Raw genomic sequence first — 27,508 nt, forward strand, 5'->3', positions numbered from 1 at the left:
TTGGGAACAATCTGGAGAGTGAATCTTGCAGGGTCACAGACTGCACTAAGTCGGATTGCCTTATGGCCGTGGTGATCTCACCTACTCCCTTTCCAGTTTATCCTGGCCCGGCTTGGTGGACCCCATCTAGGGATAGTGGAGTTGCTTTGTACCAGAATTCAAGGACAACGCTCCTCAGTGTTTCATCATGAAGACCAGCCTGATTGAGGACAAATCAGCAGTCTCAATCCAGCCAAATGCTGCCTCTCACATGTGGGCATGTTACTCAATTGTAGATGCCTTTTCCTTGCATTGCCTTGTTGATCTGCTGCATGCTCTGTCTCTAAGGCGTGCCTCACATCTGTGCATCCTCCATGTCATGCTGCATTCTAGTGCTCTTTGGAAAATTCAAATTTAGGTGTGCCTTACATCTGTGCATCCTCCTGCCTCCCTCGGCTGCTAGACCGCCTGGTGTGTTTGCCCATGAATTGTGCAGCCTCTCCAACTGTCCCTCTTTCTTTCACCTCAATGGCACTCTCTATCTCTCCATTTATTCTGTTACTTGATCACCTATCCCTCCTCTCTCATGAAATCTAGAAGAAAAGAGATCTCTTGGCCTCTAATCATGGCCTACCTATTTCTGACACCTATGTTAGTGCTACTTCCAGACAGACTATCACTGGCATCCTCTTCTCGGTCCCCTCTCCAGACCTATGGACCTCTCATCAGATCTCTACCCTCTCCCCTTTTTCCTCTTCACCCATTAATGGCGGCACTAGATGGGAAGTACCCTTGACACACATTCTCATCCTCTAGGTGCATCATTAACATATATCACAATGGCACTGTCATGGCCCAGCCACCTCAACCCAATCTTATTCTCCTTGACCGGCGCCTGCTGGACCTCATCAACTTCCTATCTTCTCATGCTACGACTCCTGCCTCTCTCTCTGCAACTCCTTCCCCATCTCCATAGGGCATAACGCCACCCTGTACCTCTCCTTGGAAAACCTTTAAAGGTGGCGACTGGCTACACTTAGCCACTCTAAACGCTCGATCTGCTATCAAACATTCTTCTGACATCTGGCTCCTTCTTGCAGACTTTGATCTCAACGTCCTGGCTCTCATGGAGAAGTGGTTCAATGCCAGCTCTCTGTCACTGCTTCTGACAGCTGCAAGATTCTCTCCAAACCTCAGAAAAATCGACCTGATGGTGAAGTAGCCCTGATCTTCTCTGAGTGGGTCAATACCTCTCTCATACCCACCCAACACTCCTCCTCATTTGAAAGTCTTGTCTGCATGCTTGGTGTCTCTCTGACTCACTCTCACCTTTGCCACTATCTACAGGTCCCCTGCCCTGTGTCTGTTTTCCGATCGGAATGGGCTGACTTTAGCTCCTTCCTTCTGACTTCTACCTCTAAACTCCTCCTCCTTGGAGACTTCAACATCCACCCTAACTCCACTGTTCCTGCCTCTTCACTATTCTGTGATCTCTGTACCTCTCTCTCCTTCACTATCCCCCTTCTGGTACCTACCCACTCTGCCAGACACACACTTGATGCCTTCATCCCCGCTGATCTCCCGCTCTCCAACCCTCTCACTACCCCTCTCTCCTGTCTGATCACTCTCTCCTCTCTTCTCATCTGGGACCTCTTGGCCCCCTGACTGAGCCTCCACCAGCACTGCCAGCCTCCTTCGTGGTCATCTGACCGATAAAACGAGTGTCGGCTGCTACGTTTGCCTCCACCTTCATCCCTCCTCTTGCCCTCCTCTTGACTCTTGACTCTCCCACTGACTCTGTTCTTGGCAATCTTCTTCTTGCTATCACTAACACTCTTTACATTCTTGTCCCTGTCATGAGAATCCACCTGAAACCTGCCTCCAAGCATAACAGCTGGTATGATTCCGATCTAGCCACTCTGAAACGCAAGTGCAGAGTTGCCGAACGGAAGTGGCAGACCTCAGGCTCATCCTCTCGCCTGTTGTCTACTCCAACGGCAATACTGTCTCTCTGTCCATTTCAAAAAGAGGGCCCACATTCAGGCCTGCATCTCTGGAGCATCTAACAACATGGCTGAACTCTGCAAGCAACTAGACAATCCATCTTTAGTCTCCACCTCATCTCTTCCTTCTCAGGCCCTCTATACTGCACTGGCCACCCATTTCACCTCTAAAACTCAGGACATTTTTACCTCTCTCTCTTCCTCCCCTTCCTCCACTCATCTCCCTGTCCCCTGCCCCCTTGGCTTCTTTCCACCACCACCCAATCTCTCCTCCTTCTCACCTATCACAATGGATGAGATCTCTAGAGTAGTCTGCTCTATGAAGGTCTCATCCAAACAGGTTTCTTCTTCTTCTTCCAGAACCATTAAGGACATCTCTTCCCTTTCTGTGGCTCTTGCTGACTTCTGCAACAACTCCCTAACATTTGGCTCTTTCCGTTCTTCTCTCAAGCATGCCTCTGTGCACCCCCTCCTAAAAAAGTCTTCAGCCGGCCCGTCTTGTTCGGCCAACAAGAGCCCTATCTCCATTACACCCTTCCTTGGGAAACCTCTGGAGAAGTTGGTCTTCTCCCAACTGACCCAACACACTGCTCTCCTGAACACCCATGAAGAACTGCTCACAAATCTTGACTCTAACTCTCCTGCTGTTCTCATTCTCCTTGACTTCTCTGCCGTCTTTCACACGGTCGACCATTCGACCCTCGTAAAGCAACTCCAAGATACTCTTGGTATCTCAGATCGGGCACTAGATTAGTTGACCTCCTTCCACACTAACCGGCCCTCTTAGGTGCTCCTGTGCTCCATATTATCCACCACCACTCTCTCTATATGTGGTATTCCCCACAGATCTATCCCCTCACCTTGCTTTTCAATATCTACCTTGCACCTCTTGCTCACCTGATCTCTGACTTCTCTCCTCATTTCCAGTGTTACGCAGATGACACACAACTCTCCTTCAAGCTCCCCTCTTCCTCTCCTCTATTATCCCTGACTGCCTGTCTGCTATTCAGTCTTGGTACACCTCCAATGATCTCTGTCTTAATGCCAGTAAGACCGATATTCTTCGTATCGGGACACCTGCTCCCTGTTTCCCCCCTGCTCTCTGGCTGCCCTCTATGGGCTCACCTCCCTCTTCTTCCACTGAGCCCAGGGTCATCTTCGACTCCTCTCTCTCCTTTAGTCCTCACATCTTGGACCTTGCCATGAAGGCCCACTTTCAAGTTCACCTCCTTAGAGGCATTCACCCTTTCCTCACCTTCCCCCAGAAGCTCAACATCTTTAGAGCTCTGGTCTTCTCCAGGCTGGATTACTGTAATGGCCTCTTCCTCAACCTTCCTCTTTCTTCACTCTGTCCTCTTCAACTAATCCAGAATAGAGCTGTAAGACTTATCCTTTGCCTCAAGCCCTGTGACCAAATCGCTCCAGCTCTAAATTCTTTCCACTGACTCTGGTTGCTGCAAGGATCAAATGTAAGGCCCTTTGCATCATCCACAGGGCTGTCGGGGGCCTGGGAATGAGCTACATGCAGCGCTTTCTTTCTTAATACTCTCCTTCCAGATCCCTTCGATCTTCTAGCTCCAACACTCTACTGATCAAACATTTCTTCAAGTAGAGGGCTGGGGGCAGATCTCTCTCCTTCCCTCTCCCCCTCCCATGGAACCATCCCCCCTGTTGCTGAGACTGGCAGCTTGTCCCTCAAGAGTCCAATAGGGTCCTGCCCCCCTGCCCAATTGTCAACAGCACCCTCTCCCAACACCACCCCTGTACCGACCTATGGCCCCATATCCGCCTGTCAGGTGGTTTGCCTCCACCCTGCACTTACTTATCGGGTGGTAGACCTTCCTTTTCGCCTGGGATGTCTCTGCCCATGCACATACCTTTTGCCTCCCCAACGGGCACCTCTGACACCACCTCTTCGTCGGGAGCCTTATTGCACTTAGCCCCTCCCGCATCCCCTTTTTCCTTTCTTTTCATTGCACTTGCACGTTCTGAATGTCACATGGCCTAGTTGGACCGCTGTTTGTTTCTATTTATTTATTGTCATTTTCATTGTTTATTTGCTCCCTTGTTCCTTTCCCTTTTGCCTTGTGGCGCTTTGAAACACTGTCTTATTGTATAAGCGCCTTATAAATATCCAATGAATAAAATAAATAAATAGCCACCAGATATTAAAATAGTATCACTGGCGAGTGTCAAGGACACTGTATTCTCTATGCTTTAAACATGAGATAACGATTTGACAAGTTTTCCACAGATCAGGGGGTTTGAGGAGAAATTCCTTCTCAGTATTTGTATGGCCGCCTCTATGTTCCGCTGGCTAAAATGAAGCCCCCTTGAATCATCCAGGCTGAGAGGTCATCCAGGCTTCAGAAATGTATGGTCAAACAGATTTCATTTTAGCTCTAACTGCTTGGAAGATTTTAAAATGGAGCGGTGGGCTTCAACTTCAAAAGGTGCAGTTCAGGCATGGTTGCAAAAAGTAGTGGAACTGTTAAGAGCAAACAATTAAAGTAGTGGCACTCTACTCCCAATAGTTCCCGCTTATATCGTTCTCTGCATAGTACAGTAAAAATACACCGTGAAGCACGTTTATTTGAGTCACTTTTTAACTGTTTAAGCGGCACATAACTCTAGAGGTTTGGCGAAAGTGATGGATAATCTGACAAATGAGGGATTCTGTTGCAGGTGTGGCTGTTCACATGTGGGAATCCCGGGGTAGTGGGTTTCGGGGCGTTATCGTTATGCCACCAAGCAATATACACAGCCTAATGCAGGGAATACATACACATGGAACAGTCCAGTAGAGAGCAGAGGACATATGTCGACGCACACACAGGTAATCAGAAGGCAAAGAGTACCAACCTGGTGGGAGGCCCAGAGATGCCTCTAACACTAGACACCCTGGACAGCATATGTGCACTCCTGGAGGGGGCCAGGCTGCACCTGGCTGTCCATCAAGGCACTACGCTGGGCTCCCAATGCGACATTAAGGGTGGGGCTCAGTTGCCCCCTCCCTATCTCATTTCACCATAATTAATTTTGAAAGAAACCACAGATTTTCCAGTTCAGTAAATTCGCCTGCGTGCTCTGGACTGGCCATCTGATCACATTCCCCGCTGCAGAAAGAAGCTCTCGGGATTAGGGCTTTTGTTGCGTGTGGTTTGTTTCAATGTTTGTGGATCTTGACAGATCAAAATGCTGCTAATCCTTAAATACAGCAGGAAGATTTCAGCCAGTGGATAAAAAGCTTAGCGGTAGCATGGATTCAGGTTACAAAATATGGAAAACGTGGTACCAGGTTGCTCCGACTGTGTGAGGATGGAGGACTTTGAGACAAGATAGGGGTGGGAGTACACAACTGTCAGAACTGGGCAATTAACTGCGCTACAGTGTTACATCTGCTCTGGCTACTCTATATAGGCGTACCACAAGTCTACCGCTGAAGGAATGATAGCTGCATAGCTGCTCAGGGCCTCCTTCATGATGCTCTTACATCTCCAGGTGTGCAGAATAGATACATGAAGCATGAAAGACTTCAAAACTATAGACGGCAAAAATTGGCAACAAGGCGGTCTCTCTCGTTCAATAGATGGGACAGGAATTCTGCCAGTTCACAGAAGGGGAATCCAGGGTATGGGAAGGAGGTCCCTATTTGCAGGATCACTGCAAATACCTCGTTGTCTTATTCATCTGGCTAAACAGTATCAAGCTAGGCCGCAAGGCGCTATCTCAGGTGTTCATTCAGCATCAGGTTGATGAGCTGGGTGTCTGGATCTAACACATGATGCGGTTCACAAGTGGTAATAGCAAGAGTCCGAATAAGCTTGGAACTGGCAGGCAGCGTCCAGATCGGTGTCGCTCACAAGTGGGTCAATGCGGGAATCCAGGCCCAGGACTGTCCCTTGACCTCTGGGTTGCTGGGTGGCACTCTGGGACCTCCAGTGCCAGATGAGTCCTTTCTTTCTGCACATCCCAGCCAGAAGGGCTGAAGAGCACAATTGCAGAATTCTGCCACCTCCAGTGAGCAGGGTCCTGGGTACCACTGTCACAGTTGCAGTAGGCCTGGTCCAGCCAGTTGGCCACCACAAGTGTTTCCTTGGGATGGGAAGGGGGCAGAGCTTACCTCTGCTTTGGAGCCTTCTGTCTTCACCTATGTGGCAGAAGACTTTTAAATTGAAAGTATTCCCCACCAAAGTTCCATTGAATCCTTCGTCTTCTTCTAGCTAGAAGTCCAAAGATGAATCAACAAGGGGAGGGTCTACCCCTTTTTACAGGGAAAATGCTACAGCTGATTGGTCCAAAGCAATCATGGTTTCAAGGGACCAATCCAGGCTGCTGTAACAAGTATCATTTGCCCTCTGATGTCATACCCAGAGTGAGCTGTCTGCAGGAAGTAGGGAGTGAACCCAAACAGAATCCAAGATAGTGGAAACCCTCAGTGGACTTTACCTCTGTCTCAGGCTACTTAAACTCTGCCCCCTTCCTTTGTCTGCTAATTTTAAAGAGGTTCTGTAATCAACACCCTGGTGTTAACTGTCTATTGTATTCTGGCTGGCATGTCTTTATAGTGAGTTTCCAGACCACCCCCCCAACGGGATTTTGTGTCCTGGGAGAGGAGGTGACGTTGCTTTCCAGTAGCATCAAAAGCGTAGCTTCCTGACCTCCACTAAGAGGATCTCTGTGTGGGGCCAGGCCAGGCCAGACAAACCGAAATCAACACAGTTCTGCCATGGAAGAGTCATTGATCCAGGTTGACTACTGACACCAAATTGCTTTGTGGCGTTATAATTGTATGATCTGAAACCAGTGAATGCTTATCTTTGTAGTTTACTCTGTTACCAGGCCCTTTTCAGATACACAATTATCATTTTAGGGAAAAGGGAGTCTTTAAATACAAAGGCCACCCGTGCTTGCCTTCTTGGCGTGTGGCTCCAGCTAGCTTGACTCAGGAATGCACATGTGACCTTTGAGCCTGCTATGTTCCCACTGCAGACAGGTCTGGAAAAGTAAGAAGGCACACGAGTGCACTATTCGTTTAGCAGGAAGCACTTTATGAAATGGTGGTTGGATCAGCAAAGCCCCCTTTCAAAGGTAGCACATTCATTCATTGCCAGGGTTTTTTTGGTGAGTTTTTTGCAGCCAATTTGTGGCCAGAAAAACTCATAGAAAAATATGGGCTTCGATATAGGGATATAAGGGGTAGAGGGCGTAGGGAATAGGTAGTAGAAAACTGGGAAGGGAGATTGGGCAGAACCCCCCTCATAAAACATTTGATGAGTTTTTTCAGTCAAAAATCAGCATCAATGGAATGACAATGGAATGACCTATGCTTTCAGAAGCATAATTACCAGCATCATTTTATGTAACAAGATTTTTAAAAAGTTCCATACATGGTTGCAAAAAATCACTCAGAATCTAGGCAAGCTTTTTGTTACAGTTTTCAATGATCTTATTGCTTGACTAAAGATTAACTGCTGTTTTTGCCCAGCAGTATATCTAAATTGCAAATTGAAATCTTTAGGTTACAGGCGCCTAAGAATATGAGTTTTTGCTACATTTAATTTATTTTTGCTGAACTCAATCAAGTTCAACAAACAGTTACTGCTTTATTGTATCTCAGTTTGTTCTTTGTCTTGATCTTAAATGATGTTCAATTTGTTTTAGATTCTATTTGTACTTGCATTATCGTGCTTATTTTTGTCGTAAATGTCCACGTTCTCTTGGTCTTATGTCCTTCTAGTGTCCAATTTTGTTTATGATTCTGTTCGTTATTTAGATTCCTGTGTTTCTTTTACCTTTAATATCCAAATTCTCTTGATCATAAATCCTGTTAGTTTCCAAAATGTGTTGATCATATATTTTCAAAACTCATCCTGAGTTATCAAACCTCTACACGTGTTTCGCCACTACGGTGTGGCTCTTCAGGAGGTTGAATTGATTGTGACTATTTATTTTAAAATTTGTTTATTGGCATTTATCATTTTTTAACGCTTACATGGCCCCAAATGCGCCTCAGATTCAAGGATGGTGAACATTGCAAAACAACAACATTAACTTTTACAACAATTTAACTGTAACTGTCTCCGAGTATTTCTTTGGGCGCAGCAGCCCAGTATCAGCTGCGGAATGTAGGGGATAGTCAACCAGACAGGGGGGGAAAGGAGGCCCACAACAACAGAATCTCCTGTGTCTAGGATCCCTCATTTCGGTAATATTGAAACTATGGGTTACTGTCCGGTGTCCATAGAATTTCCCGCGTTCATGGCGGTTTATCATCCGAAGGGTGGAACAACGACCCTCTGAGTTCTTTCCAAGCTTCCAGAGTCATGCTTGAGGCATCAGTGGACTTAGCGACACTGTTTTCCCAAGCCTTTGTTTCGGCATGGACCCACCCACCGTTCCAACTCCCTGTACCATAACTTGTGTTGTGGTCCGGCGGGTTTCTTCCAGGACATTGCGATTGTCCTCTTTGCCAAGATACACATAATGTCCATTAGCTTGGCCAGATGTTTAAGTTTGGTCGGCCTGGGGTATGTCCCTAGAAGGCATTCGCTTGGGGTCCAATGGTATCCAATCACCCCAGCCTTTTCGCTTGTTCGTTGTATGACGGTCCAGAAGGTCTGTGCTTTGGCGCAGGACCAAAACATGTGTATCAGGTCTGCCCCATCCACACTGCACCAGATGCAAGTAGATTGTATTGAGGTTTTGAACATTGCCAACCTGAGCGGGGTTAAATATGTTCGATACAGCAAATTCAGTTGTATTTGTCGAAACCTGTGGTTTCTGGAGACCGATTTTGGAAATGATAGGGCTCTTTCCCATTCTACCTCAGTTATTTCCCAGCCTACATCAGCTTCCCATTTACCTTTCAATTCCGCACTGCGTGGGTTAGAGGTGTCACTCAGGTGACTATAAATCTGTGATATCGGCCTCCAGCCTTCACCCAGGTTATACAGCAACGTGGTAAGGGGGTTGGGTTCTGGTTCCTCTGGCCAGTTTTCCCATTTCTTACGTGCTATAGTGCGTATTCTCTGGTACCATAGGAACTGCCCAGTGTGGATATCGGCCTCTTCTTGTAGCCTCTCAAATTCTTTAAAGGAGCCCTTCTCATACAGGTCTCCCCAGGCATACACTCCCCACTTTTCCCAGTACCTAAGGTGTTTCAGCTCCGATTCATTTCTATACATGTCTGTTATCAGTGGCATATCCGGGGAGTAAGGGTGCTTTGTATGAATGAGGGCCTTTGTTCTGTCCCAGACCTTCCTCCCCAGGGCGGCCAGGAAGGGGGCACCGTCCAAGAGCTGTTGGGGGGCCCAAATGAGCTCCTTCAAGTACAACGGGGAAATCATGGGCTGTAGCAGAGGTGTCTCTGAGGTATACTCATTTGATTGTGACTATAATAGTCAGAAGAAACCATTTATTTTGAAAAGTTATTCAATCATCCTTCAATTTATATTAATTGTGTTTTTGAACAGCTCAGAAAAATTAAGAAATCTTTGGTTAATATAATGTAGTAAACTTTGAAAAGGCATATCCCTTACAAAGGTGAGTTAAGCTTGTCAATTTTTGCAAGAATAAAAGTGAACTTACCCTGCTTTGTTAGTGCAGTTAAAGTCATTGAATCACCAGTCTAATATTTCTTTTAGTGCAAAAACTCATTGGTGTTTGTTAAATTAATTCTTAGCCACCTGTAACCTGAAGATTGCAATTTACAAAATAAAAATGTTTCCGTCTATACTGCACTTACAGATGGCCATTATGGCACAACAGGACACTTATATCTAATTGAGCCCAGCTCCAGCACACACACATGTGTTAATAATTATCTTAGGGGGCAGTGGGACACCTATTCAGACCTCTTCCAGGGAGTAAAAATACCTTAATTACAAATCACAGAACCCCTTCCTTCATCACTGTCCCAATATAACCTGTTCTGTTTCTCTCTAGACGCCAACATGTTCTTAAGTAAATGTGAAGGGGACCTGAGTGAGCTGAGGAAAAGTATGGAAAGCGAGAATGGCTCCCCAGGTCCCGATACTCCAGAGGAGGACCAGCCCAAGAAAAAACACCGCCGGAACAGGACCACCTTTACCACATATCAACTGCACGAGCTAGAGCGAGCATTTGAGAAATCCCACTACCCCGACGTGTACAGTCGTGAGGAACTGGCCATGAAGGTTAACCTGCCAGAGGTCAGAGTTCAGGTGAGGGACATGCGTTGGGGGCAGTTCTTGCTTTTTGCGCTGTGGGCTGTTTCTACATACACAAACAAGGCCTTGCAAGTTAAGTCAGCTCTTTGAAGACCAAAGTGGCTGAAAGCCAATGGACATCTCAGGTACAGACCTGTAAGCAAATCGGGAGATTACCTGCCAGACGATAGGCTGAAAGGTGTTATCTAACATTCCAGTGACTCCACCCCACCACTACTCACCTTTCAGCAGTAGCAGAGTTTGTGAAAATCTTCCTATTTTGATGCAGTTCAGTCGTCTAGGTTGCCACACCCAACTGATACCAAATGGCCAATGCTTTATATTGAAACCTTGATCCTATGCCAACTTTCCATTGAAATACATTGTGCTCGATACATGCTCTTTGTTTATCACATTCTCATTGGAAAATAAGGATAACATCAGGGTCTCCCTGAGACTAAATCCTTGGCTGTGCCTCTTCCCTTGCATGCTGGGCCCCCTACTGTCCTTTTACGTGCTACGCTGAAGTGGGAGAACCAAATAGGGGGAACCTCTTTCTCTCCATGGAAGCACAGTGCTCCAGCAGCAAATGGAACCTATGAGTCAAGCATGCTGAGTGCCTGGGTAAGCCCCTTGATAATTAGGTAGGATGGTCCAACTGAGTGCATGACATGACCTCTCTCCAATTCAAACCGGGTGTGCTACAGTTGCTACCTCTAATGATTCGTCTAATCAAGCATTCTGCCAAGACACTTTTGAGTGGCAACGTTCAAGGTGAAATCAGATTTTAAGGTGTTTTTCAGTAACCAGTTTGCACCAGTTACTGTGTTGGTGGACCAAGAGGGGGTGGGTTGGGGGTAGGGGATTGATGTATGATCGTCTGTGGTAATGGAAAGGGGCGTGTTTATCAAGCTGTGCTGCTGCAAACGCTGCCGGCATCTGGAGTGATGTGAAATTGTTGACGTTATGTTGGGTGTGGGTCAGTACTTGAGTGCGAGGAGCAATCAAAGGATAGTGTGGAAGAGGGATTTCAGGAAAAAGAAGGAAAAAGCCAGATTTTGAGGACCTTTCTGAATACGAGGTGATTGTCAATGTGGCGGATATGGAGAGGGAGAGAGTTACAGACGATTGGAGCTTGGATGGAGAAGGAGGTTCCACCCAGTCTGGTGCAGTTTTTTTTCACCTGCTATGGCATTGCAAAAGGGGAAGACCCCATGCAAATCAGGCTTGTTGTATTGGGGTATAACTAGGTGAAGTACTGCGCTGTATTTGATGGTCCTGGAGGGTCGGTAGCGTGTTAGTTTATCTTGGAGGAATTGGGGACCAGTGTTGTGGATGCCACGTGAGTAATGCACATGGCTTTAAAGGTAGTCCATCAATCAACAGGGAGCCAGTGTAGGACTCTCAGTGTGGGGCTGATGTGTTCTCTGGGTGGGAGGCCAATATGCAGGCAGGCCACAGTGTTTTGGATTTTTTTTATGTTGTTTCCTAAGTTGGAACGCTGGTGTGCCCAGATAAAGGTAGTTTGCATTGTCTAAGCAGGAGAAGATGATGGTGAGGATGGTAGCGTTTTGGTGTGGATAGGTGAGGTATGGGAAGATTTGCCTGAGGATGCCTAGGTGGAAGAAGCAGGGTCTGGATACAGAGTTGATGTGTTGGGAGAGGGATAAGTCTGTGTTCAGTGTGCATCCAAGGTTTTTCACTGAAGAAGAGGTTGCCGGGAGGAGGCCTAGAGAGTGACACCAAGGGATAGGTTGGGGAAGGAGAGTGTTTTTTACGCAAACTAGGATTTCTGTTTTTTCAGAGTTTAGGATGAGGTGGTTGGTCGTCATCCAGCGGTCAATATCCAAGAGGCATGATCAAAGATCTGGTCGGGTGGTGTCTGGTGATTTGGGTGTTTTGAGGATGATCTGGGTATCATCGGCGTCGTTGTAGCAGTTGAGATTGTGGGAGTGGATGAACGCGGCGAGTGGGCTGAGATAGATATTGAAGAGGAGAGGGGTAGGGATGCTCCCTGTGGAACTCCTTTCACACTGGGTGGGGTGTGGAAGTGAAAGGTGGGGGAACATGATTTGCGTGGGATTACAGAAGAAGGAGGAGATCCATGTGAGAGCAGTGTCTTTGATTCCTAAAGAGTGTAGCCTGTCTACGAGTATGGTGTAGTCAATAGTATCAAAGGTGGCAGAGAGGGAAAGAAGAATGAGAACGTACTGAACAAAGAGCCGGTAGTGTAAGCAGGTGGCGGAATAGGGCTATATGAAAGGGGCACTGTTGAATAATGTTGATATGTGGAGATCATGTAGCAGGCATCACCTACACATTGGGTCTACCTTACTCAGCCTTTTATCATTCTGAGGGTGCTCAAATGAGTACCTTTGAGTTGAAAATGTTAAATGGTGATACTTTATCAAATATAAGTACCTCTGAAAGGCCAGTTGTGCTGGTGAAGAGTTAGAAAGACTCCACCTCAAGTGGCACATGTACAAGTCTAATAGAACAGAAGCAAAGCATGTTAGGCCTGTCAGATTCCTCCTTCCTGACCCTCGGGGCAATGAAGAGCACTAAACAACTGGTAATGCTTGACAGATATTGCAGTAGGCCAGTACTTCTGAAAGGCCAGTAGGGTTGGAGTTAAGGCAAGAACGGAATGGGCCCCTGGCTCTACTTTTCATTCTTTTGAATGGGGTGAAATGATTACCGTTGATACAAGATAGACTAAAATAGAAATATGTCAACACTGCCGAGTACCTGGGTAAGGCCAGTAGGGCTGTGACAGAGGAAAATGCACGTAAGGACGGCTAGGTACAATGTGTGGCAAATGGTGCATTTTAAAGGATAGGCCAGTATTATTGGTCAAAATCGTGACCTGAGCAGTGCACGAAGACATTGCAATTGCCCACCTTGGCCCATAAAACAATTGTCATTAAAACCCTTTACCACTCTGGCCTGTGGAAGCCCCTGCAGGCATGCGATGGGCTCTTCCATTGTCACTGATTTCCCAAGCAATTTAGACCAACGGTGGCCTGCTGAGCACAATAGACGTATGTTACTGCAGAGGCTGACAGCATAAGAAGGGGCTATAAAAGGCACTATCACCTGATTTCAAAGGCAATAAATAAAAAAACAACAACATGGGGTTGCACTCGTACTACGCCCTGAGGCACAGTGGTAGGGGGTAAACATGATCCCTGAGTGCTGTGCACAGGAAAGTCACACCATTCCGACCTGGGGCGAGCAAACTGAGGATGTGTGGGTGCATAGTAGCACCAGCTGAATTACAATGCAGTTATTTAACTCTGCTTTTGCTAAAATGTGCAATTCTGATATATGCACATTTGCACTTTTGCACCTGTTAATGTGAATGCTTTTGCTACAAGGCTACAAACTGTGCATAGCTTAGCAAATACACCTGAGTGTATACATGTACGAATAATTTCTGCATTCCGTAGACACGCCACTTTTTGTCACAGCCCTTCCTATCTTGTGGGGACAAATAATTCCATGCTCAAATATTTGTTACTGTGGTGAAAATGTTCCTGTGATGTGATGGTGAAGTTGTGGTCAGAACGATACGGCAGTCGAAATTGGAGCCGATAAGGGCGCCACCAAGGGCGCCACCAAGGATATCCGCTTAATTTCAATACCGTCTAATTAACATATCACCTAATCTGTTATCTGCTCTTCGTGTGTGCACTGGCAGAGGCTATGTGTGCACAAACCCTGCTAATCACTGCCCCACGCATCCAATTACTGACACTTAAGGGCTGTTAATAGCGTAATCACCTTCTGTTGTGTGATAGGCACCATAAGTGAGCTGCTAATTACAATAAGAGGCTTAATCAGCAGCCCCCTTGCCCAGGCTCTCGGCAGCGTGGTGCCCACCGCTTCCCCCTTAAGACTCATGGTCCCCCGGCACAGATTGGGGCAAACTTAGTAGCACATAGGAGGTAATGATGGCTTCCAGATCTACCAGGCTGAGCTAAAGAGATCTACCAGACTGTGCTTGAGGGGATCTTTCACACTCTGAAACACTTGTGTACGAGCGCGATAGAAATAAAATATCAATATCAATACCAGAACTCACTTTCCTCCCAACGCTGTGCTCAAGACAGACCCACTTTCTCATGGCCGACATGTCGACCAGTCTGTACTCGGAAGGGACTTCCTGACCTTCATAGATGAGAGGCTCAGAGCAAGTGAGACTCATTGAACCCAAACCCCACTGATCTACCAAACTATGCTCCAGTGGGACTCACTGACGGAGATCTCACTAGTCTCCAGCTCTGCAATGTCATGTTCAAGACTGACTCACTAACCTCAGGCTCTGCAATGCCATGTTCAAGATGGATTCACTGGATATACACCAATCTCTACACTAACTCTTATCTGAAGGTAGGCTCAGCTCAGCTGGGACTTAATGGTGAAAGGACTCAATCACCCTGTCACCGGGAGGGTAGCCTACCTTGCAGGGACTCGCTGGCTCCCATCTCTTTGAAACATCGGTATATCAAATAATCAAAATCAAACAGACATTGGGCGTGAATGGTAAGCACCCAGTGCTCCCCCGCTTCTCACATACTGCATGAGATAGAAAGGAAACAATTTTCTCTGCAAGAGATGGAAATCGCACCTGTACGCAATCAGATTAAGAAACTAAAACCTACAAAACTGAAAGCCGATCTTGGACCAGGATATCTTTTGGTGCAACATCCGGAGATTCTGGATGAATGCTTTCGCTCTTTCTCACTCTTTTCCTCCCATCAAACTCCATCTTTTGAGTAAATCCTCGGATTTCGTGGTTGAGCTCAGTTGGGACACCTAAGGGTCTGAGTCTGGTCCGGCCTAAACACTGCAAAGACAGTGCACTCCTTCAAAGCATCACTGTTGGTGGGGAGAAAAAGTGATAGTCAGCAGGACCCGAGTCTGAGCTCCATGTTAAATTACCATACCGCTGTTCTGCTGATGATTAATACTTTTCTAATCAGCACCAGATACCAAAAGTGGTAAGATGCAAAGCAATCCACCACTTTAGGATGCCATTGTTCCTCCGTACCTTACAACAGCCTTAATGGTCACCATAAGTGTTGCACTCTCTATGCGAGTAGATTCTCCTCTTACTCTGGCACTTTTTCTACAAAAAAGCTGCAAAACTGGGGCTCCAGTGAAGTGTAGTTAGTGGTTGGGGAGATTTTAATACCGGATTGCAGCATGTTGTTTAAGAGTGATGAGTGAAGAGAATTGATTTGACTGTTCCTCTCTCACTTATGGGACCGGGAGCTGTGATCATCTTCCGAGGACCCTTATTTTGTCACCAGTGGTGACAGAAAGTATGGGGTGGTTGGGAGCAGCGGATGGCTTCACCATTCAGGAGCGTTCTTTCCATTTTCCAGTGAAAAAGGGAAGGCGGATGCGTTTGCTGGATCACAGTGCGACTGCTCTGATTTACTGACGTGGTGCCAGGCTTCTGAACAACAGAAAAGTGGAGCTCTTTCACTATAAGCGTCCCTGTGATGCTACCATTGCCTGCAACTCCAGCAGTCCTAGTCTTGCATCTCTTTTGCAGTGTAGAAAGCAGAACTGCTCCCCTCCCCTTCAGCTCAACCAGAAATGATGTGCTTGATAATACCGGGGGATTGCTGGCTGTCCTTGTGGGCTACTCGGGTAGGATTGATACACCCCAGATACATTGACATCCTAATCCATTAAGCCATAATCAATTGTGATGCACCACACTCCACTCCATAACCTCAATTGTGATGCACCACACTCCACTCCATAACCTTCGGAGTGTCCTCATCTTATCCCAACATCAGGTATGCATGGGTACGGAAACATGTTTATCGTAAACTCTACCACACCCCGGTCACATTGGACTCACTGAGCTGAATGCACCAGACTCTCATGAGGAGTAAACTCAGACATATCCAACTCTACTCAAAAAGTCTCATTGGCCTGGGTTCTTGATGCTCTACTCATGCAAGAGTCACAGAGTCCCAATTCATCAGGCGTTGGAAGAAGGACTCTCTTACCACAGAGACCTTTCATAAAACTCTTCTCAATTTCACCCTACTGATTGCTGATTTATCAAAGTATACTCAATTGGATTTAATTGATTCCAGAGCCATCGCTGTCAGCCTTTACCGAAGGGGAACTCACTGAACACAGAACCACGAGTCTGCTTAAAGAGACTCATTGACCTCACCTGTATTGTTTTACACCAATGCAAGACTCCCTGGCCCTCAATTCATCCATCTGTGCTCAAGTGGTGCTCACTGACCATTTAACTTTACTCCGGTGTGCCTGACTATAGATAATTCTGGCTGCCCCAAAACAGAATTCACAGTTTCGCTGTCCCTCCCTTCATGGACTTTTCCACAAGTATGACTCACTGACCTCCAAAGCGTTTGCCTTTGCCTAGTTAGGAATGAGTACTCTCCCCCAATCCATTAACCCTATTAAGTCTCATCTTGACTTGCTTTCTGAAACTTATTGTATCTTGAGTTGGTTGTAAAGTTGATGGCATGAGTACAGACAGTTCAGAACATTGTTACTAGGCTCTTTTTGAACGTTTGTAGGCTTGGACATGTGCCACCTGGATGGGGCTTTTTGCACTGGCACTGTGACCCGAGACATTCCTTCATGCGCCAGAAGGACTCATGAGCCCATCCACTACTTCACGCCCATACTCATCTTTACCCACACAGTTCTTCTGCCTCATGCCCTCTGCCAGAGTGCCCATGCCTTCTACACTCGGCCACTATTGGATCCCACCACCACCCTTTCTGAATACATCTGCATGCAGCCAGGCCACATTGGGTCTCGCCTCACTTCCAGTGCACCATTCCTATGGTGTTATCAATTCTCCCAATGCATGTCTTTCATTTGGTGTGTGGCACCATTCCGCCCATGCAGTCTGTTCCCTCTGACTCTTTTTATTATGCTTTTGTTTGGTGTCTAGAAGAGCAGAAAGGTGTGTAAGGTGATAGTTGAAATAGTAGAGAGAGCAGGTGCGCCATGGCTGTACCAATGCGCTCACACCAAACTATAGAGCCCCTTAGAGAGCGAATGGGCCTGTGGTTGTGCTCATGCAGTCTTCAGCAGCAATACTGAGAGTGTCAAATGTTAGCGATGGTTTGATGCTGTGTAGCTGCGTGGACTGAGGCTCACTTGCTGCATATGACCTCCTCCTCTTGAAGCCTCCAGACTCTGTAAAGAGGTCACATACCTGGCTCTGGGGACATTTAGAAGGACGGATAAGGGTGCCAAGTGCCTCCCTAAGGTATCAGGACATGGGCCTAGTGGTGCTATGAGGAGCATTGCCCTGGATGTCCTCACTATCTCCTCATCTTGTGACATGGGATAGTCACATGATGTCTAAGGACACATTCCCATTAAGAAAGTCAGCTCTTACACCGGGGAATGTAATATTGCATGGCAGCAATGTTCTTGAATGAAAGTCGTTCATTTTTTCAGGAAGCTGACACCATTATGAACATGGTTCCCTTAAGGGGGCTGGGCTCCAAGATCCAAACATGTACTGCACCACTCCAGGTTGGAGAGCAAAGGGGTGTTATTTTGGGGGGTAGGGGAGAGACCCTCCAGACCATCATTCTTCGCCTGCCTAGCTATTACAAAGGAGGAAGATCACATGAAAATCAATTTTGGTCCCACCCCAAAAGGGGCAGTCAAGCCCGAACTGCTTGGTCACATCCCTTCAGCACGAGGCCACAAGCATCCCCAGACATTTTGCGGAGCCAGAGTTTACAATTGAATCAAAATCTTCTAGCCATCACATTTTGGTTTTGCTTTAGTCACCCTGAGTGGGACGGGTATGCCCAGACGTGTGTCCCGAGCCTGCTGGGCCTTGAGACCCACGCTACTCCTCACTGATGACCCCCAATGAGGCCAAAACATGCCTGACGATCTTTTCCCTTTGCTGCTGCACTATGTGACCCTCCCGCTGTGCTAATTTCTGCTACCCCTTTTTAGTATAAGATATTCGGTAGCGCTTGCGCCACCTATAAGCCAAAACCTTTGCATTAGAGTACAGAGAGAAATGGCATATAAGGAGGGGCACAAGGCTTGTATGTGTTGTTTGGTTATTTGCACATCCATTCACTGCCCAGGGCCATGCCAATCTCTATGGCCATTCCCATCCAGTTCCTGTTCCTCCCTACCCAAAACACCTTCTCATGGGAACTCCTTGAGACCACTTTTCACCATCGTTTTTCACAGTGTGCAGTGATGTTAGCAAGTAGAAAAAAAGAATGCATTTTTAAACGAACACAAAACATAAAATAATAAAGAAAAAATTTAGAATTTAGGAATATATATATATATATATATGTTTGGGAATATGAATAGAAGTTTTAAGGGTGGGGAAAAGTATTTAAAAAAGGGTGGTTAGGGGGGGATGCCGCCAAAACATCCGGAATTTTTAAAAACATTTTTAGATGTTTTTTCTTCTTTCAAAATTCATTCTTTGTTTTATCATTTGATAAAATCACATGTAACTGTTTTTTTCACCTGCTATGGCATTGCAAAAGGGGGAAGACCCTATGCAAATCAGGCTTGGTCCCACCCCAAAAGGTGTGGCCCAACCCAAACTGCTTGGTCGCACTACACTAATAATCGTTCCCAATCTAGAATTAATCTCGCTGCAAAAAGCACTTATAGGGGAACAGCTAAGAAAAATATGGATGACAGCAGCAGCAACCTCACTGCATCTTGCACAGGGTAAACCTTGTGTTTTGCTCCAACCATTCACAGTGGGTGCGAGTACTGCCACAAAAGATTCATTTAAATTGGTGCAGTTTATGGTTTGCCACAATACTTGCTCTACTTGCTCTACTTGTGGCACTGAGTGACTATCTCAGCACCACAGCATCATTCGCCCCCTTCAATATATTGTTGCCATTTGCAAACATCAGGAACCCCCCTCTAAAGATGTACAAAGGAACAAACAATACAAATAGAATACAGCCTCTCTTCGCAGCAACTGACAGCAAAAGAACATCTGACTGGTCTAGACAGCCTGGGAAACCAACCAAATTTGTTCAGAAAACCTAATCTGTAGGTATTTAAATCGTGTATATTTGGCTGACAGATCACACTAATAGATTGAAATGGGATGCATGTGTCTGCCTTACCTGGTACTGTGTCATGGTTTCTAAAATATTGAGGACATGTCCTAAATTTTCCACATTAGTGTAAATGGATAGTAATTTGGGGGCTGCAGAAATGTCCTAATCTGTGACTGAGCTGTTGCATAGGACTGTAAAATCTTCAGTCAAAACATTTTAAAGCATATGCGGCTAGCAAATTTAAATTCACCACACTGACCTAATTCATTCTTCAGCATAGGACAGTAAAACAGAGAGTCCTTGTCACTTAGTAACCAATCCAGAGGGTTGGCAATGATGCATAATGGTAGAATCTTAATTCATCCAATCCCTGCAATTGTATTGTATTGTGGTATTTGTATCGCGCACCTAACAAACTAAATTGTGCCTGGGCGCAGATGTTTCATTTGATCGTATGTCTATGAGAGGTCCAGTGGATCTTATGAGGGTTACTTAACAAAAAAGAAGAAATTACTCTGTCAAGGGCTAGCAGAACAGGTAAGTCTTTACAGCCCTCCGGAAAACCGAGAGGCTTTTGATGTCATAGATTTCTCTAGGTAATTTGTTCCACGCTCTGGGCCCATAGACAGAGAATCTACGATCTCCTTTCTTCACACATTTGGTGTCTGGTATACAGAGTAGATTTTGGTCTGCCGAGCGCAACTGTCGGGTAGGAATGTACCTTTTGATTTTATCTGATAGGCATGCTGGTCCTATCTCATTCACGCCCTTGTGGACCAGACAGAGGATCTTAAACTCTATTCTCTCTTTTACAGGCAGCCAGTGCAGGGCTTTCCTCAAAGTAGAGATTGAATCAGATTTTTTTGCTTGTGCACCAGTCTAACTGCTGCATTTTGGGCCAGCTGCAACCTCCGCAGTTGGTAAGCTGGGATACCTGACAATAATGCGTTGCCATAGTCTAGCTTCGAGTTAACCAGAGTACCGGTAACGGCCGCTCTGTCCTCGTTCGCAATAAAAGGTAAAATATGTCTCAACATGCGTAATGAGTAATAAACTGCCTGCACCTTGACACTCACCTGAGCTCCACTTTCCATATTGTCTTCCCAAATACAGCCTAAGTTTCTAATTTTTTTTGGAGAAATTCAGGTGCGTCCCCAAGAAGCAAGGGGGAGCAGTATCTCCTTCTGTAAATGATATTTTGAGGCAAAAACAGCTACTTCAATTTTGCTGGCGTTCAGCAATAGCTGATTTGCACACATCCAACTCTGTGGGCCTCATTAGGACCCAGGCGGTTGGAGAAATTCAGGTGCGTCCCCAAGAAGCAAGGGGGAGCAGTATCTCCTTCTGTAAATGATATTTTGAGGCAAAAACAGCTACTTCAATTTTGCTGGCGTTCAGCAATAGCTGATTTGCACACATCCAACTCTGTGGGCCTCATTAGGACCCAGGCGGTAAGGGGTTTACGGCGGCGTAAACAGCGCCGACCCTTACCGCCTGATTCCGAGGTCCCTTAGCGCCATGGAGGTTTTAACACCTGCTTTTAGCAGGTTTTAAAATCCATGGCGCTAAGGGACCTTGTTGTTAATTACGCCACCGTAATTTACGGTGGCGTAATTAACGCCTTCCCCACTCCCATTATGCCCTATGGGGCAAAAATGGGAATGGGGAAGGGTAAATGGGTTAATGGGGACTTACCGCCCCACTCACCTCGGAATGGGGCGGTAAGTCCGCCAACCACCATGGCGTAAACATAGTTTACGCCATGGTGGTAAAGGTACGACCCAGGCGGTAACTTACCGCCTGGGTCGTAATGAGGCCCTGTATCTCTTGTAGACACTGTTCCACTCTCATAAGTTTCCTCTTGATTCTGTACTCTCAGAAACACCTGGGTGTCATCCACGTAATTGCCTATGCGAACAGTGGTGTGCTCCCGAACCCCTTCCAATTCCAAAGCAAGTTTATGATTTCCAATTGTATCTCTCTTGACATGTAGTTGCATGTAGTTTTACAGCTGAATAGAGCTGAATATTTGAATGGTATTCTGAAGCCATGAACGCTTCCTTCAATAAAAGTACAAAGTCATGCTCATTAAATGTGAACACTGCTTTAGAAATGCACAAGGCAGAGAAATGTGTTTGCTTGGAAGTCCTGGTTGGGTGCCATTGTTTTGCAACATTTTAAACAAAATGTCTCTAAGACACACTACAGACTTTACAGTAAGAGCGGCAGGTGCCCTTGACAGATAAACACTGTGGTTGCTTAAATATAAACAAAATTGAGATAGCAGTTATTTAAGAAACTACAATGAATTAATAAACTGCAACACTTCTGGTGCAGCACTGCATGATCAAAGTGGAAGCTTATTGCTTTTAATGCTCATTGGTAGACAATGCCAGGTGACCTCAGCATCCCTCTGCTTTTAATGCTCTGATTGGTAGAAAATGGTAGGTGACCTCAGCAGCTTATTGCTTTTAAGGATCAGCGGTAGACAATGACAGGTGACCTCAGCAGCTTAATGCTTTTAACGCCCTGATTGGTAGAAAATGATAGGTGACCTCAGCCGCTTTTTGCAGCTGGCTCAGATTGGTATAGAAGTCACCCAAGTACTATTTAAGGACCTGGTCGAGAGGTTTAGGAGCTGAGCCTGTGAGCAGACCTGAAGACTCACAGAAGAGGAAGAAGAGGGCCGGAGGACTGAAGCACCTGCAAGCTCCCTTCATGCAAACCAATGCAGGGGGGAGAGAGGAATCAACCTCCTTTTTTACTGGCTGGAATTTTAGTCTCTTGAAATCACATTATTGTGCTCTTTGCGTCTCCGAAAGCCTCTATTAACTTTTTGAGTAGAACAACTACTTGTTGTGGACTGTGAAGACTACAGGCCTCTGGGCTCCCACCTCCATTCGTCTCCCTACCTTCTATCTTCTAGGGAGTAGTGAGTATGAATGCTTTGCCCATTTCTAACATCACATTGAGAAAGAGGAGAGGTATAGAGGGCAGATCATTCTGTGAAGTGCTTAGTGAGATCTTATTAGGTGGCCAGTTACTTTTTGAATTGACTAGAATGCCCCTGTTTAAGTGTGTTATGTCTAGTGACTACATTAGTAGCAATGTTTCTTTTTGACTTCATTCTCAAAATTAAAAGATTGACTTTATACATGAGAGTCTAAGAAGCATTTATTGAGTGTTGGTCACTGAGAGGTTTGTCAGAAGTATTTGAACAAGAGCGTTAAGTGTGGGACATCTATTTAAGGTATTGCGTTCATTTGCAGACAGACATTTTTCAGAAGTAATTTCCGATGCCAAACTTACTCTAAAATGGGTGGGGAGGGATTTGGGATAGAGACTAAAGAACAGGGATAAGGAGGGAGGATTGAGGGGACCCCCATACTAAAAAATAAAACATTTGACAGGTTTGTTCTAAGTAATTTTCAGCATTAGAAAATACCTCGAAATAAAGTCTGTTGGCAAATTAACATAAAATCCTATTTAAATGTATTTTGTATTGATGTGTTAAGTATGATACATGTCTTTTAATACACATTTGAAGGGTTGCTGGATGATGTGAGCAGTGGACTATCAATAAAATATATGTGACATTGGTAAACCCCTCCTGTGCAGATGAAAGAGAGTAGCCACCTACTGCAGGGATTGTTGCATTCTCTCTTTACTGATCCAAAGTGATAGGTATATGCTTTTCCCTATCCCATCGCCTACCACAGCCCCTACTGGTAGGGGGGTGTCTTGGACACTCCCCTGGATGTGGAGGGAAGGCTTTGGCGGTAGGGCTGATTAAAAATGACATCACTCTCAGTTGAATAAGATTGGAAGAACCTGCAATATTGAAAAACAGATGGATACATTTGGAGAACATTGACATTTTCAATAGGGTAATTCCCTCTATTGAGAGAGAGGCATGTTCATCTAATTCAATAATTTCCCTTTAACCTCCTCCACAATTCTCTTAGACTTTCTACTCTCCAGCATTGCCAGGTTCTACCCCCAAGTTTGCCAACATGGAATTATGTTCCAGCCCATATGGTTCTACGTCATTTCATGGACAGTCGTTATTTCGATGGAGTTTTTACGAATATCTTTTAATGAAAAAACTCATCAAAATAGATTTATTTTCATTTTGGGGGGAGGAGTTCTCCCCAACCACCCCATTCCCTATTGTTTTGTTTTACTATTCCCAACTCCCTACTCCTTATATACACTTTCCCAACTCCCCTATATATTTTGATACGTTTTTCCATTAAAATATTTTCATTAAAAAAACCATCAAAATAATGACTTTTGATGGAAGGACATTGTACCTTTAATTCCTATCCTGAAACTCTTTCATAGGCTAAGGTTATCCTTGTGACAAGCATAGCTACTGCTATCAGGTTATCACTATACATTATGAAAGTGCCAGTGTAAACAGCTACATTTACAGTTGTCTTCATTCCCACATAAAATGGCGCAATCTCTCTGTTGAACCGGAAGCTCCAGCCTGAAGCCTCTAAAGAGCTCACAAACAAGAGTGAGGACTAGGGACAAGGCACAGCCTTGTTTCCTTCATCTGGTAACAGGAAAAACCGGCAACGTGAGCCAATCATTCTCACTTGTGACATGTTTCCATAATATTTAGACATTTTTCTTAAGTAAAAACACAGGATCTTGTTGTCCACCGTTGTCCATCAGAAGCTCCAGCGCACTGCGTTGATAGCCTTTTCGGCATCCCACAAAGTACATGAGAGCCAGGAACACACATGGCCCACAAAATCTATGACTATCCGAGACAGGTTTGTAAGGCTGACAGTATCCCTCCTAGGCATAAAGTCATACCGATCATGGGCCACCACGTTGCCAATAACCAGCTCCACCAGCTGATTGGCTAGCAATTTTGAGAAAATGTTACTGTCTGAATTTACTTATGATATGAGGCAGTTCGTGGCCTTCTTGTTTTTTCTCTTTTTATAAATCATCATAATAATATCTTTCATAAAGATATTTTGATCAAAGTGGGCTCTCTATCCCCTGGTACCAGAAATCCCAAAATTTCAGAATTATATCGACTGGCTTACGATCACAGGCTTCAATACCAAAGCTTCAAGGGATGTTTTGAGTTTTATAGTTCAAAAAGCCTACCCAAAAATTCCATAGCTTCAAGAGGAAGTTGTGGTGGAGGCAAATCCACCAAGCCATTTTCTATTTGTTTTATATTTTATTGAATTTACAAAGTTCTTTCACCAAATGCTGTGCAGCGTTTAACAGTACATGACTAAGTAAATGATGATACAAAGAAGAGAGACAGTGCTGTTTTAGAGAATATCGAAAGACAGATTATGAGGAAGACGACCTAATAGTTCAAGTCAGCGAGTTTCAGTGCTTTGGAGCAAGAAAAAGAATGAACACATTTGAGATTGAGCACAGGCAGGCCTCCTTGGGATAGTAAGAAGAAAATGAGATTGAGAATGAAGAGCGTGTCTTGGTCAGTATAATGAAACAAGGGATGAAAGACAATGCAGAGAAAATGGAAGAGAAGATGAGTATCAAAGGGGAGCCATGAGAGAAGCCAATAATCACAAGTGGAAGGAACAAATAGGGCACATATAGGAAAGGGATGAATTGAACAAATAGGTGTTAGACAATAGGCAGAGTAGCCAACTAAGAGCGCAGAACAGTCAGACCCTCCAGTTTAAAGCGATTTCACAATCACACAAAAATACTGCAAAATCATTTGTTTTTAAATAAAACGCGAAAGCAGATGTTTGAAATAAAAACACACAAAGGGCCATGTTCTCAAAATGTTTTTTGTCACAAGTGATGAAATGCACTCGCTCCTCACTTGCACGAAAAAAGGAGCAGCCCTTTTTCAGCCCTTGTTCTGGACATTTAAAAGCATATCCCGAGTTCACAAATGGGATGTGCTTTTAAATGTGCAAAAAACTAAGCAATCCCATGCCCCTGTTTCAAATATGTGGTGGGATCAAGCCTGATTTGCATATGGTCTTTCCCCTTTTGTAATGGCTTGGCAAGCGAACAACGATGGTCTGGAGGGTTTCCCAGAGCAATGCCAGAGGATAAGATTAATTCTATACCTGGTCAGACCAGGCGTTAAGGACGGGACCCGCTGAGGGACCTCGTAGTAGGGTGCTAAGGGATTACCGGCATCGGTGACCTTACCGGTACCAGTAATCCCTTAGTGCCTACCGTGTAATGAGGCCCAATGTCTTTTTTATCACATTATACAGGGGCCGGCTCATCACTGTAAAATGTGTACCAGCTCCCACCACCCACAATCAATACAAAATTTGCGGCAAAAATTCCACGATTTGTGGCACATAATTTTCTTTTTATGCCCCAAAATGTTCAATTTAATGCTGCAATATCCCAGAGGGTCTGAACAGTAGTCTACATGAGAAAATATGAATGGCAAAATAAGAGGTTTTGCTGCAAGAAAGCCAAAAAAAGATCTTATATATAAGATGATATATATATTAAATAGATTAAATGAACAGGAGTGAACAAGAACATAGATCTGTAGAGCTAGAGAAAATGCAGGATCAGAAATTACCCCAAGATTACATGAAGGGAGAAAGAAAGCAGGGAAGGGGGAAGGCTAAGGGAGGAAGAGGAATAGGGGGGGTGAATTGTAGAGGAAATGAAAAGTAGCACCTCTGTCTGAGAAAATGAGAGGTCATTCACGACTGAATAGTTACTGCACAGCTAGAAAGTGTATAATGACGAGAGTCAGGAAATGTGGAGGACAGAAAGGTCAGACAATCATTAGTGTCAAAATGACAGGATAGATTAAAGGGAAAAATAAGAGGATTAGTAGAAAGGGGAAAGAGGAGACAGCCAAAGACTGGGCATTGTGGGACATTGAAATGGAGAGGAAAGGTACAGGATAGGTGACCAGAGCAGGAGACGGAGTAACTCTGATCGGTTAAATAGGAACCATTCAAGTACAGAGCCAGAAAAACTGAAGGATGAAAAAGTGGACAGAATCTTCACAAAGCAAAACTTAGGGAGTCCAGCTGTCGATTCCTCAGATGGAAGCAACAAATATTTCTAGCTAATTTTCGTTATGTGTGTTAAGAGCACAGAGGGACAGCGCCTAGCCCTTAGACTTCATCTGAGTCCCCACCTTTCTACTTAAACCCTCAGCTAGATCTTGAATCGCCTCTGTCTGCTTGTTCACTAGAAATCTGTCTTCACATTCACTTGTTCTCTGCATAACGCCCTTTCAACACTGCATCAATTCTCCTTCTTTTGCTCTTTATAGAGGATATGATCCTTTTGGAGACATGCTATTTCCAGTTTTAATCACGAGGTGTAGTTCTATTCTATCCTTATTTTCGAGTAAGCTTTATTATCGGCTCAGTTTCAGGCCCTCACGTCTGTTTTTCATGCCGTATAGTGTGACGTATTGGCAGAAATGTTTCACTTTTTTTCTCTCTCATAGTTTTAGTCCAGGGAGATTTGGATTTTTCCTTATCACTTATTTTTGGGAAATCTACAAGGGATGATTTTGGTTACTCCCTGCAACTGGGGTCACCTGGGTTTTGGGTGTTTTTGGAAGGGGTGTAAGGGTACAGCAGGAAGCATGCAAGTGCCCCCCAGCACAGGTGGATCCCAGTGCTTTAACTGCCAGCATACTGCAAATCAGGGCTAGACCGCGCTGCAGAAATGTGATTGTGGGAAACGGTAATGAAATGGCGTGGGTCCTGCCGTTCAGAATTTAGGCGGCTTCTGACAAGCCTGTATGGACATTGCTGAGATAGCAAAGGGCTTTTGCAGGAATAGATTGAGGCACTCTGGCAGGGCTTTCGACGTCTGCCTGTGTACTACTCAGTACTGCAGGTCAGGATCAAGCAGCGATTGGGTCCTGTTAGAATAGCAGAAGCTACTGCGGGTCAGGATGAAATTGTGCCCCAGAGCAGTCTGTGCAGTGTTCAAATAGGTCAGACGTGAGGTGCACTAACAGCACGGTGTGCAGGTTCCTGCATTGGCATAACATTGGGTGCTCTAGCAGCGCATGGGTGTGCTCTGGGGAAGCAGTGTGTGGACCCCAAAGCTGGAATAGCAGAGGTATTGCGATGAAGGGCTGAGGGAGATGGCAAGGGCCCTGTGGCAGTGGCAGTACCAGGATGAAAGGTGTGCCTGTAGAGCAGGGTGTCAATGAGTGGATTGGATTGCTGCGAATACCAAGGGATTGCTGTGTCTAAGGTTTGGGTACTTCTGTCTAGGTGTGTGTTTCCTTGTATGC

The 27,508-nt window shown here is 45.3% G+C and overlaps 1 protein-coding gene across 2 annotated transcripts in view; it reads left to right on the top strand.

The window, feature by feature from the left end:
* The window catches only part of RAX2 (retina and anterior neural fold homeobox 2), a 67,046-nt gene that overhangs the window by 35,648 nt on the left and 3,890 nt on the right, over nt 1-27,508 (top strand). Inside the window, exon 2 of one of the 2 annotated variants that reach the window (XM_069649418.1) lies at nt 9,930-10,186. The exons of the other annotated variant lie outside the window; for it this stretch is intronic. Within the exon in view, the coding sequence (XP_069505519.1) occupies nt 9,930-10,186 (257 nt within the window). The remainder of the gene's footprint in view (nt 1-9,929; nt 10,187-27,508) is intronic. 2 annotated transcript variants of the gene reach the window in all.

The sequence above is a fragment of the Ambystoma mexicanum genome, chromosome 1p, assembly GCF_040938575.1.
Source record: "Ambystoma mexicanum isolate Mex_15411 chromosome 1p, UKY_AmexF1_1, whole genome shotgun sequence".
NCBI classification, from domain to species: domain Eukaryota; kingdom Metazoa; phylum Chordata; class Amphibia; order Caudata; family Ambystomatidae; genus Ambystoma; species Ambystoma mexicanum.